The sequence below is a fragment of the Passer montanus genome, unplaced genomic scaffold, assembly GCF_014805655.1.
Source record: "Passer montanus isolate IOZ18808 unplaced genomic scaffold, ASM1480565v1 scaffold45, whole genome shotgun sequence".
In the NCBI taxonomy this organism is placed as follows: Eukaryota; Metazoa; Chordata; class Aves; order Passeriformes; family Passeridae; genus Passer; species Passer montanus.
Window position 1 is genome coordinate 2,188,680 of NW_024369373.1, and position 13,852 is coordinate 2,202,531.

Sequence of the window (13,852 nt, forward strand, 5' to 3'; positions counted from 1 at the left end):
CTTTTAAAAAAATCAAGAAACAAAAATTTGGGTTTTATTTGTCACAAAGTCAATATAATACACCAGCATATATTTGGGCTCATTCATATAGACACCCATATTCAAGAGGCCACTCCATTCAATTCTCAAATAGCAAGGCTTCAAATCCATACTTTTTCCACTTTTCAAGCAAAAAGAAAGCCTGAGTCTCAGTCAAAAGAAGCAACAGCAACATACAAATAACTAACTAAATAAAATACTTCCTTCCTCTTCAGCAAAAACAGTGTCAGCAAGCTAAAACTGCAGTGACTTTCATTTCTAGTAGACCAGATACAGTTCATGGTGAGTTGGAACAACCATTCATATCATATTCTGGAACAATACCTGAAAAATACAGCTTCTTGGGGCAGGTTCATTGCTTTTTAAGCCAATAAAACAATATTTTGCATATCTGTGCTTCAGACTAGGACATATTTTCAGACCTAAAGTTCCCAGCGTTATACACGTCACTGAAGTGTTGCTCAATTTAACAAACTGCTACAGCACTACAGTTTTTGTGGAGAGGCAGATGGCTTTTGGGTAAGTCACAGATCTGGAGCAATATTCCCTGTTCTAGCCTGGATCTGGAAGCAAGTCATTACCCTGCTGTATCACTCAGGTTTAAATTACAATATTCACCTTCTTTTAGAAGCATTAAAATCCATGCACAGAGCAAACTAGTTAATTTATGATTTATTATTACACAAACACACACCAGCCACAGAAAGCTTTGATAAAAGGTGATTATAAGACAGGACTGAAAAAGCTGACCCAACATCTGGAATGCACAGTCTGTTCACTTTTAAATTTGTCTCCTTTGTGCAAATGGCTACAGCAAGACTTCAACACACAGTCAGAGATTGGTTTGGCCAGAGGACTCTGAGGTCTCCTTCCCTCACTGAGTGGTCATTTTCTGCCATGTTTAAATCTTATTGCTCTGTGTGTAAACCCCAGGCTTTATTTGCTAAACAACATTCAAGCACTGCTCTCATAACTAAATTCTACATGCCCTCCCAGGACTTCTTTTTTGGCACAGTACCAGCAATACACTTGTACTTGCATTCACACACATCACTATAGAAAGGATAATTACCCTCATTTGTCACGTCAGAAACTGGGGCAATGAAAGATTATGATCCAGAGTACCTGTTAATTGGGTGTCCAGACCTGTTTGCTTTTCCCCAGAATACTGAATATGAGCATATTTTCACACCAATGATAAAAACATCCTCCCAGACAACCAGTCTTTTATTTCCACTGTATCACAGTTCCAGTTGCAGGTCCAGTCTCCACAAGGAATGAGACAGGAATCAATGGAAACAGTGGCAGAGATTTAATACTTTTAAGTCAGGAGCATGAAGAGAAACTGCTCAGACAATCCCAAAATCATGAAAATTCTCAGTGCCTGTCTTTGCAACCTTACAGACCAAAGGATTTTTAACTTACCGTACATTTACCAAAAAAACTAAAACCTTCTAAAACTCCATACTCCAAGAAACCAATAGATGATTCTGGTATTTCAGACAAACTATTCAATTCCTTTATTGAGGACAAACACTACTTAGCAGCTGTAGAGTAAAATCATGCTCACAATAATTTTTAAAAGTTACCATGTAGTCCTATGCAAGTACTGTAATTACATCACCCTGAGCTGCACAAATCACAGAAAGCCCAGGCTGAGCTTTCTTGGCATCAGCTGTGTTCGTAAGAACTGAGGATTAGTCTCACTTTATTCCTCTATTCTAGTTTTTGCAGCCCTATCTAGCCTTACACTCCCCTTCTATTTCCTGACCTTGTTATAAATAATGGGTTTAGTCAGTTCCAATAGCAACTAAAGAGACAATACCAACTCAGGGCCTTGAAACCACCTCATATCTCACAGCTTCATCGTCCTAAGCCATTGGTACTTTCCAGTAATGGTCCTGAATAATGACTTCCATCCTGAGACAGCAAATTGCCCAGAAATACCAAAATGTGAATTCAGTTTCCTTGTATTTGAAGGTGTTTGGTTGTTTTTTTTGTTTGGTTTTTTTGTTGTTGTTGTTTTTTATATAGAAGTGGTAAAGAATAATTACTCACTTGAATTTATAAGACACAATGATGGAAAACAGTCTGTGAATTCAGAGAACACAAACACCATCATATTCAAATATGAAAACTTTAAGAACAAGGCTAAGGATAAAAGCATGTTAATCATATTTATGTAACGTTAGATACCTAAATAATGAGCTGCAGAAGATTCTTTGTCTACATTACAACAATTCAAAATATTCTCAGCAAACTACCAAACTCTTTCAGCCAAAATCTTCATAATGTCAACAAAAGACTTGTTAAATTAATATTTGACAAGTACATCAATTTATTAGTAACTCCAAATTCAGGTGCACATTGCAAATACTCACAGAAACCTTCAATCTTGTCAGCTGTCTTGCTCCATGCTACCTGCCTGGTTTCCATTATGACTTGAATAGTCCTCCTTTCTGGGCTGCTCTTCTTAAGACTGAATATTGTCATAACAGTTCCCAATTCCAAGGTCCTTTTGATCTGGCTTTTCTCATATTCAGGCAGCACTCCATAGTCTATAGTCTTTCTGGGCATTTTTTCTTTTTAATCAAACTTTTATGGTCTTCAGTGTCCTAAAGAGAAAAAATCATAAGGAAGAAAATTGAGAAAATTCAATAATGAAAACAGGATTTTAATTTCTTTAAACATCACACTTATGTAGTTAGAGACCTAACACAGACTCCTACCCATGCCAACATTAACTCTTGCTGGTTTATCCTGAAAGGAGCTACAAACAGCCTTCACAGAGGGCAGTTCCAGCAACATCGGTTTGTGTAAATTCTTGCATTCTATCAGAATTAGATGAGAGCCACATGAGAATGTAAAACAGGTAACTGTCCTTTTGAGAACTGTACTGAAGGGAAAACATGAGTAATACAAACACTAAGTGTTGTCAACGTCTAAACATCAGGTTTTGCACTTTTAAACTTCATGGCTGTGTTTCTCCTACGCAGTCTGCCTTTTCTTACCCACACGTTGGGTGGCAGATATTTGTGGACATACACTGGGGACACATCTTGGCACAGAACAGCCCAAAGAGGGATGTGAACAGAGCACATCTCACAAATATCAGCAAGTTGCTGTGCTCTCTGGTCTCCCACATCGCTGCACCAAACCGCTAATTACGAGCTTGATTACTCCTCAGTGAAGTTATTTACAAACAGGATGGTCTGCAAGCTGCGCTGTCACCCATGAACGAGTAGCATTGTCACACAAGTCGCAGGGGCTGCTGCCACACAGCTCCCAGCCATCCCCTCTAACCTGATCCCCGACAGGTTTGAAGCGGCCCTGTGCATGCAGCCACCAGGCACGGCTCCCCCCTGCTCCTCTTCCTCTCTCCTCAGGCCGCTGCTCTCCATCACAAGCAGTTTCAGTTTCCGTGTTCATGGCTAATTCGACCGTGGCACTTCTCGCTTCCCCTTCGTGACTTCTGCCAGCCTCGCCCCCTCACCCCTGGCTGGCTCCTCACTGCGCTTTGCTGCTGCCTCTTCATTAACAGCACTCGATGGCCTTTAGCACCGTCTCACCGGGAACAATCTCCCCGACTTTGAAGCTGCCCGGTGCAATCTTTGCAATCCCTTTTTGAATTCTACCACTTCAATAAACACTTTTTGTTTTTGCAAGTTAACAGAGAAGCCACAAGAGTCCTTTCTTGCCTCTGCCAACAGTGAGCTTGAAGTGCTCTACAGCAGGATGTAGAGCATGGTTTGCAAAACATACACATCATTCAGTGTTTTATATTGCCTTGTTACAGTAATAAAAAAAATGGAGTATTCTTTCCTTATACTACTGAAAAAAATTTACGTATCCCAATCCTACAGCTGGGAGGGAGTGAACAACTTTGAAGTACTGTAATCAACAGTGGATTTATTATTTTCTTCTAGCCATAATGCAACTGATCCTTTTAGACTACCTGAAAATAATAATATAAATTATGACAGGCCTGAACCTAAAAAGACACCCATTGTCATCTTGCTACAATGATTTGTTAAAATAAGAAATGAAAGGAGGGAAATATAAACAATTTAATTAAAATGTTTGAACAGAGTCTGTTTTCTAATAAAAAAATAGAAACCCTGTCTTCTCACTTTGCTCCTTTCATTAAGAATCATAATAAAACAAATAAGCTGTGATCTGGGATAAGGATTAAGCATTTGTGCAGCACTATACTGAATAACAAAAACCTGAACTTTTAAATGAGCATGGGTTTTCAAGAGATTATAAAAAAATATACATCAGCTCTGCCTCTTACAGTACAAGGTATGGCTGTTAAATGAAATATGATTTAGAAAAACAAGAAAAGAAGTTTCTAAATACAGCTATTTAAGAAAGGGCAATGCAGTAGGTTTTTTGAGAGATAACTCCCTTAGTACAAAGGAACTGCCTCTCAGAAGTGGCTTCTTAAGCAGTTTCTGTTGAATATAATATACTGTACTTCCCCTTTTAAAGGAGCTCTTTCTCCCGAAACCAGAGAGAACAGTAAATTTAATATAACTGAACTCCTAAGTCACAAGCCAAGGTTTTGACTTAAGGTGGAAAGAATATTTGCAGTATTTGATCAACCTAACTGACCACTCCTAGACTGTTCTGGCTACCTGCTCCACTTTAGGAGTAACATCACAAAAAGCTGCCTAATACTAAAAGAACTAACCAAGTCCTTGGGTAAGACCTTCAAACACCAGGAATTGTCTTACACTCACCCACAGGTGCCCCTCAGCCTTCCTGACACCCATCACTGCACAACTTAAATTAACAATCTTTCTACCCATTCATGCAGCAGAGTTCTGTGATGACCTTCATCAGCCCATTACCTGCATGCCTCCAAACCAGCAGAGTGTGAGCTACAAGGTGCTGTGTGTAACAGAAGCATCACTGCTCTTCTGCTGAAAAGTTACTTAAGCTTCAGCTGGAAAGATCTAACATCACTTACAGGACTCAGCAAGTGAGTTAATAATCATCAAAACATGCCACAAGCTCCAGCTTAGGCACAGACATGACAATTTCCCTTTAACTGTAGGAATTACAGGAGCTAAATTTTGAAGTTGTCCTGTACCATATGCAAAACTTGGATTACTTGTTACTGTTTGTGTAAGACCTGTTCTGATAGGTTTTAATTGAAAAGCCTGAACATGGACATAGAAAAAAAAAATCTATCCTGTCCACTTAGTTTTACTTCAGACTTTAACAAACAAACCCTCTTAGCAGAAGATTAGTGTATAGCTCCTAACTTTATTCGTGATTACACAGAGAGGAAAAACTAGAAAAGGCAATCTATAAACATAGCAGCTAGCAAAGAATAGCTCAGATAACCACTGATGTATCCATAGTCTGTTACAATTTCACCCACATGACACAGCAGGTGCTTTCCAGACACAGAAAGTTAACCAAGAAGTGCAGTCCAAAGTTTGTCTCCAGTCAATTTCCAAACTTTCCCATGTGCTCTGGGCATTGCAAAAAGTTTGTTGCGTCCTCTGCCCGGAGCTCTGCCTTTGGATTTAGGACATCACCTCGCCAGATGGATACGCACCAGTGACACCAGTGCAGAACTACAGCAGTAATAATTAATCACTATCGATGTGATTAATCATTAATAATTAATGTCTGTAATAATTAATCACTATCGATGCACGGCCCTGGCGCTGCAGCCGCTGCCCGCAGAGCCCTGCGGCCTGGCGGGGCGAGCAGGGGAGCGGCCCCGCCGAACCGCGGTGCCCACTGCCCGCCGAGCCGGGCCCTCAGCCCGGGCAGGGCCGCGCACGGCTGGGCTGCTCTCAGCACCGCCACACTGCCAAGGTTTCCTTCCTTCTTCTCCGTCAGCCTGGGCTGCGGCGGGGCCCGGCCAGACACAGGGCGCGGGGCCACCTCAGGGAGCCCCAGCCTGCCTTGTCCTCTCCAGCCCAAGCGCCCTCCGCCCCGCGGCACGACCATCCCTCGCCCTCCGCCGCACCGACCCCGCGCATCCCCCGCCTGCCCTCCCCGGAGCCTCCCTCCCTCCAGCCGGACTCGCCGTCCCGCCCCAGCCCCGCGGCACCTGCTGCTGCTGCCGCCGGGCCGCCCTCACCTGCGCGGCGGCGGGGCTCCGTGCGGCGGCGGGGCAGTGCGGGCAGTGCCGGCGCTGCCGTCCCGCTGGTCCCGCGGCGCCTCTCGGGGCTCCTTCTGCCGTCACCGGGAAGGGGCGGCGCCACCTGACCCCGTGCCCCGGGCTGCCCTCGGCCCCCGGGCTGTCCTGGGGCACCGGCGATGCCCTCAGCCCCCGGGCTGCCCTCAGCCCCCGGGCTGCCCTGGGGCACCGGCGATGCCCTCAGCCCCCGGGCTGCCCTCAGCCCCCGGACACCGGCCCTGCCCTCAGCCCCGGGCTGTCCTGGGGCACCGGCCCTGCTCTCCCGCGTCCTCCTCAGCGCCGAAGCGGGGCCGGGACTGCTGGGGATTTCTCGCCCCGTCCCTCTGCCCGTGTCCCCGCAGGGCCCTTGCCCGCAGCCCCTGAGGCGCACTGTCCCCTCTGCCAGGGAGCGCTGTCCCGCCGCTCGGAGGTGATGTCCTGCTCGTCTGAGGAGGGTGATGGGGCCTTAGGAAAAGGCTGTACAGTTTCACTGTCGCTGGAGTTGCCTTGTCAAGATGAAACTGACTCAAAGTGATCCGCTGCATTTGTATCGTGTGTCAGTTTAGGAGTAGCGATGCTAGGATATATTTCCCAGATTGGGATTCAGAATAGTGGTAGGACGACATCCTGCTTGCAGGTCAAGCCCTGGTACAGCCATTAGACTTGATGTGTCGGTCTTGCCCCAAACCAATTTGATAAATCTGGGGAAATTCCTACACCCATAGGCGGGATGACGAGGTCATCACAGGGAACAAGTCATGCCAGTCCAGCAGACACCAAAATAAACGCCCAGAAACCAAAGCTAGGGATGCCACAGCATTTTCGAAGATCTTGGCCATTTCTGCAAGGGCTGTGCCATGTTACAATGGCAGGTCCTGTATTCTAAATGCGGATTCCCAAACACTGACCTTAAGTTTCATGGAGATAATTCTTCATCTCCCCTCCTTCCAAAACTGGCGAGTGGCACAAGGGAGTGAAAAGCACAGGTCCTTTAACAACACTAATCTACTCTGTTGGGATAAAAAATAGTTTTCCATAATTTCAGTCAGCATTATATATAATTGAACAGTAATCAAACATGAATTGATACTTTCACCCTATACGTGCAGAAACTACTGAAACAAAATCATACTTGCAATGGGGTTCTGCACCAAATGCCACCAAAAATATTCCCTAGCTACACAGAAGGAGAAGAAAACATCAATTGTGTCTTCTGTAGGAGCAATTTGGGAAACTCTTCCCAAAAGCAAACTAACAAGCCTTTATCATGCTCAAAAGTACCAAAGGCTTTCAAATAAGCGTGATGACCTATCAGAAAAGAACTGAAGGACACATTCAAAATATACCACCACAAAAGGAAGAAAAGCCTGAAAGCCAATACCTGGGAAAGGGTGTGGTTAATTTTAAATGCAAAACAAAGATGATCATTGCAATCTTATCACTGTTTGCTATTCTGTGAAGACTTTTCACATTTTTCCAGGAGTCTAACCTGGGAAAAGTTTTTATCTTTATAAAAAGTGTGACTCCATTACAAATTCACATAACATCTAACAGGAGCCATGGTAGTAAATTAATAAGAATAGCAGAATATTTATTAGTCACACCATGGTGTGTCTCTGCCACACAATATTTCTAGCTCATCTTTCAAGTCTTCAATATTTCATGTTGAAGCTGCCTTTGAAATGATGTGAACAGTGGCAAAAAGCAAGAGCCAAGCAGCCAATTTCCCCAGCTGCAGATGCTAATATCCAAACATCCATTCACGCCCCACAGAGCTGAAGGGTGCAGGTGATCCCGGGCGTTTTACAAGCAGGAGATGGCAGTATTCACTTAATGTCAGCTGTCAGATCCAGGAGTCATCTGGGCCCATTGACAGTGAATCCAAGTTCCAGCAAACACCAGCCCCAGCTGCCCCTCCTGGTTCTGCTTCGCTTGGCCAGGTACCAACAGTCTCCTCACCAGCCACATGGCACAGCTTAGCACAGGAACCACCCTTGAGCAACCCAGGAGCCACACAGGCACAGAGCTGCTCATCTTGGTGGTATTTAGAGCTGTGCCGCAGTAGTTAAAACACTGCTGCAAAGAAAAACTTTGTTCTGGGCATACTTGTGGTTGTGCCTCACTGGTGGTGTAGAAGGACAAATAAAACCTGCCCATTCCCAACATTTCTTGCATGACCTTAGACTGACCTGATAAAAATGCTCTTAAAGCTGAAGAGTCATTATATAGCCAGAGAAAATATGTATCTTGAAGAGAGTCATAGCTGCAGTGGGGATCATAACAGTGAATCCTGAAAATTGCTGGATGTAACAAAATCTCAGATGGAGTAAGCAATCCTTAAAACCAAACCAATAAAAGAGTAACTCTTAGAAACAGCAGCTGTTACTCAGCACATTCACTAGACCTGAAATAAGAGTACTCAGACTTCCTCACAATCCCAACAGATTTGAGTTATTGTCAGAATCAGCAGCTCTGCCATCCAACAACCAAACCTCAAAAGTGAGAACTTCCAGGCAGACTACATAATTACCTGTAAGGATTATGGATTTCATAGTCACAGATAACTACTAGGTGACATCTCCAGTCCTTTTTGTAGGGGAAAAAAAACTGTAGAGCTTTTTTTCTCTGAGGAAAATGTATGCTGAGGACAGGTGTGGGAAAATTAGGTCTGAGTTGAAGAATCTGCCCCAGCAAAGCCTGTATGTTTAAAAAAAAAAAAGTTAATCACTAGAATAAAATCTTCCTTCCTTTATTCTTTTTTCTTTTCAGTTTATCTTCCTTCTTAAAATTTTTAAAGACCCCTTGAATTGTTAAAATATCACAATTTATAGTATAATATCTGAAAAGCAAGTTTTTCAGCTAGAGTATAGTTTTACATTTTGGTCATAAATCCCTCAGAAAGGGAATTTATAGTGTTCATGCTGATACTCTCTTAATTACAGCATTGAAAGTTCAACCCTGTCTTATATTTGATAATGAAGTGTTGATAGCTTCGCCTGAAGAATAAAGTATGGCACGAAAGCCTCGTGGATATAATAAATAATGGTCACAAAACTGGTGCCAATTCCTCACAGGAGATACAAAGAAAAAATAGTTTTTGTGCAGAAGACAGAAGTTGAAAATCTTTACCCCATCAATTGTAAGAAATGTTAAAGAGTGATTAGGCAGGAGAAACAAATATTTTAGAGACAGTCACAGACATTTTGTAGCCAAAGGATTTACTAACCACCACAGTCTCTGCACTCCTTAGCAGGATGTATTAGCTCAGCTAGATTTTCTGGTTAGAGCTGCAAAACTATAACCAGATGTTTCATAAAGAAAACTTTCAAGGTTTGCCTTTATGAACTTTTCATCTGCAGGACTCAAGCTGATTTTAAGCCTGTCAGGAGAACTCTGCACACTTAGAGTGAGGCAGCAACAACTGCTGCAGTCTGGAGGGAAGAGGGGAAGGATGTCCCTCCCAGTGACTGTTGCCACTGGCAGAGCAGTCCTGAGCCACCCCAGCTCCTCATGGCAACAGCTTCAGCTACTCTGGGATGCCTTGATCATCTTTAGTGGCTCAAAGGGCCTTTGTAGCATGAAGCTGACCTTTGAGAGCAATGTTCAGCTGTAGCAGCACAATTCAAGTAGTGACTTTTACAGGAGATCCACCTTCAACACCATCACAGAGTGTGACAGGTCCAACACCCCCAGCACATCTCAGCATAACAGAGCTCAGGCTCATTGAAGAGAATCTCTTGTAGAAAGTGTTCTAGTGTGTACTTGGCTCCATTCTTATCAGAGTTGCATTTTAATCTCAGTAAATTATTGTCACTTAATCATAATATTTAAAGTAAATATTGACTTAAAGTAAACTACTAAGATCACTAGCAGAAAAGCTGACATGAAGGAAGGGTGGTTGTACTTGTAAGTGGCTGGCCTGCTGCCTGCTGAAATGTTTGTCTGAGTCCTCAAAAGTTGAGCTACTCCTCAGTTCAGTCACCCTGTCCCTTGTTATTTGCAAGATCTGCATTTAAAAAATCTTCTGAGGAGTTACTGCCCACTGGCATCATACACCAAATACACTGCTGTCCCTTACAATTTCTGTAACAATTTGCATTTGTAGATGTCAAAACAATTTTTTAAAAAATGGAAATCATTATATCACATTTTCAAAGGCATCAGGCCCAGAGGGTGAGCAAGTTTGCCAAAGATCTCACAGCAGTTACATGCCTTGGGCAGAACATTGCTTCCAGGTTTTATCATAATGTCCTGACTTTGGAATGGCATTTCCTCATAGCAAAGCTAACTGTGCCAGAAAAAACCTTTTCATTTATCAGAATTACACTTTCAAAAGTTTCAGTCAAGTGAAAACTCTCCTGTGTGGTTTGTGATGCTCAATAAAAAACTTTTAAAAAATATATGTGAAAATATTTGAAATAAGTGTCAAAGTGCATTTTTTAGACACATAATAACAAGTCATTTACTCAGCATCTTGGGCCAGTTTTGACCACAGAAAACACCAGTATGTTTAAAGGGCCTGTAATCCCACCTTCAGATGAAATATTACATAAATTACATAAATATTACAGTCACTACATCCACAGTGATAAAATACCAGCAGCTCATTACCGCTGCTATCAACAATGAGCTGATACGGATGTTACAAGGCCTCAGCAGAAAAGGAAAACTGCAGAAGACTCTGCAGGGAATCAGAGAAAATTTTCTCCTGTGCTTTTTAAGCCAATTACATTAAAATATATCATAAAAATAATGTGCTTTTGAGTGGGAAGAACTGGGGGAAAAAACATCATTTGACAATAATTTTGAATTAAGCGAGTTGAAACTCAGCAAGAAACAGTCCGGTTCTCCCCCAGGTAACTTTCAGCCTTTCATTTCTTTCCCACTACAGAGTAGCACCACGGGTGAGTTGAGGAGAGAAAAGGCTCTGTTACCATTCTCTTCAGCCTCCTGCTCTCACTCATTATCCCTGGAAGCCGGGAGAGGCTCAGGAAAGGGATCTTCAGGCAGGCTGGGCACAACTCAGCCTTCAGCCACTGCTCTGAGCTCGTCCCAGGGAGCCCCAGGGGGGACTCAGTGTGACAAGAACACACACCAAGGCTTCTCTCCATGGTCATTCTCCTTTTTCCTCCCATTCTGCTGAACTCTTCTTAACACTGATCTCGCTACTGCTGGTGGAAGCTTTTCTGGGATGATAAAACTGAGATAGGCCAGGTCTTTCTTTACTTTCTACATGGCTGATTGCAGGGATTTATTATTGTGCAAGGCCTTCTCTCAGGGCACACAGGAAGGGAGGAGAAGTTCCTTGCATCTGTGCTCACTCATGCATAGATCAGCTTTAATCTGACACATGCTACATCAGAAAAGTTTAGAAAAGCCCTCTTGTTAATCAAAGCACAAGAATTCTCTGGGGATGGCAAGAGCACGCTGGTCCTAATGCAGATAAGCATGTAGTCATGTAAAAACACGTGTCAAAATGTCACTAAAATCAAAATATGATTGAAAAATTAACGATATCCATGAGTGATAATTTCTGAATAGAGATAGAATGAGATGCTCTACAGGGATATGCCTTCCAGATGCCTGTGCCTTGGAAAAGCATCCATCTGGTTATATCTCCAGGATCAGCATATTTGTGTAGAATGCAAATCACTCCTGCAACTGCTGTTATCTTTCTGCACTGTAGTCATAACTGAGTGAGTCATGTTGAAGGGTCAAAACCTTCTGTTCCAGTTTTTGTGATAAGCATCTTTTCAACATGCAGTGTTAGAGATCCCGTGTGCCAGCAGGTCGAGGTGGGAGCTGGTATGGGGTGATCTACAATCATGATTTTTACTAAGAGACTTCTGAGTATCCTGGGGAGCAAAGTTACCTTTGTAGCTTCAGAAGAGCCTCAGTTTAGAAGAGCAAAGGACCATTTTTCAGAAATGCAGGCAGATATCAACAACCCCATATGGCTGCTGATCTCAAACATAGTTGTGTGTGTGTGTATATAAATGAATATAGGTAGAATCCTATTGTTTCACTTATTATGTTATAAAAATAATATTTTTACATCTCCAAACAGATTATATTTGTGCAAAATTCAGAAACTACACAATATGTTGGTAAACACTAGCTGCAACACCTCTCAGTCACTAACATTTCACTGAAAATCTGAATTTAGACACTTTATGAGATGCTTTAAAAATAGACACAATATTTTAATTCTACAGAGAAAAAAAAAAAAAAAAAGAGCAACCAACTTTCTTTCCATGGAAAATTTCTAATATGCTCTTCATTTAACAGGAGACAATGTCTAGAATAAAGAGCCTAGCAAAGTTAATTTAAAAGTGCTTATTTGACCTGATCTCCAATTAAAAATATCTTGGTTAACTTCAGCTGAGCATCCAGGACTTGTGTGTGCTTGTAATGATTGTAAAAATGTAACACACACACATAAAAAAAATTGTTTCCTCTTTTCTTCTTAGACTGGACTAGTAATTTTCAAATACCACCTTCTCTTTAAATAAAAAAAAAAGGTTTTAAAATTTCCTTTATGATTAAGAAAGTCCTTTCATCATGGAACTAAGCTACAGAATATTTTACAGGAGAGAAGACAGAGGCTGGAACACTGAAGGCTCTGCCAGGTAATTTAAACCCAACTGTGTTCTCTCCAGAACCTTTCTGCCACACGTGGGGAATTATTTAACCCATTTTTGCAAAGGATAAGTGCCCTGCTGAGCCTCAAAGGCAGCAATACAGAGCTTACCTTTAATCCTGTGCAGAATAATGAGTGATACACTGCTGAGATTAGTGAGGCAGCGTCAAACGGAGGTTTCTTCCTCTTTGTACTCTGACTCCACCTGGGTAAAAGCACACTGTTAAAACCCCTTAAGCATACAAAATCTCTAATCAAGTTTTCGACAGCCTGGGTCTTTTAGCTAATTTAAAATTTAAAAGAAAAAAGTTGCCACCTTTGATGACACTTCTTTGCAAGGACAGGTTTTGTTATGGCTGCTGCTAGTAGGGGGGAAAAAATAAAAGCAAAAAAGTTCTAAGAAAAAAGTGGAACACTAATTCTGAAATAGGTCCCTTCCAGCCAGCAGGACTCTCTCCTCTTGTAGCACCCGCATGGGCTGAGCCTTTTCACACTCACTTGCATCGTGCGTTAATAGCCTGGCAATGTGCTAACAATGCCCCCACCTGAGGTCAGCAATTCTAAGTTTCTGGTTGTCTTAGGCAAATTTCAAATTATTTGCCTTCTGGTTTCTAAACTTTTGGGATGCCCTTTCTTTCTGTTTTAAGGTTTTTCTGCATCCAAGGGGTTTATAAATTACTTTTTTTACAAACACTAAGAACCTCAGGGACTCTGCTCATTGAGCTTTTAGGAAAATGTCAAATATCTTTAATCCTTAGGAAGAAAAAACATCAAAACCCTGAGAATTGAAAAAGTCACGTCTGTTTTGAGATATGTATTTATAATATATATGCAAACATTCGGCTTGTGTTTACACACGTGCTGTTAGGAGAAAATGGTTTAAGCATGGAACCTAGGATTTAAAAGTTAGACTGGAAAAGAACTCCTGGTTTGTTACCCTTGAGGGAAATAGATGAGGAGAAGGTTCACTTTCTTAACAACTGATAACTAGCACTCATTTTATTTTTTTATTTTAAAAATAGTGAATACTT

At 42.1% G+C, this 13,852-nt stretch overlaps 1 protein-coding gene and 1 long non-coding RNA gene across 5 annotated transcripts in view; both read right to left on the minus strand.

The window, feature by feature from the left end:
* Positions 1-6,243, minus strand: part of PLCG2 (phospholipase C gamma 2) — a 55,712-nt gene extending 49,469 nt beyond the window's left edge. Inside the window, exons 1-2 of one of the 4 annotated variants that reach the window (XM_039721392.1) lie at positions 6,143-6,243; positions 2,421-2,654 (exon numbers count right to left, since the gene is read on the minus strand). In XM_039721392.1, the coding sequence (XP_039577326.1) occupies positions 2,421-2,616 (196 nt within the window). In that variant the 5' untranslated portion in view covers positions 2,617-2,654; positions 6,143-6,243. Of the gene's footprint in view, positions 1-2,420; positions 2,655-3,342; positions 3,454-6,112 lie in introns of those variants that run through there. The other 3 variants (XM_039721394.1, XM_039721395.1, XM_039721391.1) reach the window with 3 other exon arrangements.
* A 2,096-nt stretch (positions 6,244-8,339) lies between these two features.
* LOC120508121 lies at positions 8,340-13,269 on the minus strand. Its single transcript, XR_005628931.1, has 3 exons — positions 13,138-13,269; positions 12,933-13,026; positions 8,340-8,878 (listed from the first exon to the last, which is right to left on the minus strand). It is a non-coding gene; the product is annotated as an uncharacterized LOC120508121 (long non-coding RNA).
* Between the last annotated feature and the right edge of the window lie 583 nt (positions 13,270-13,852).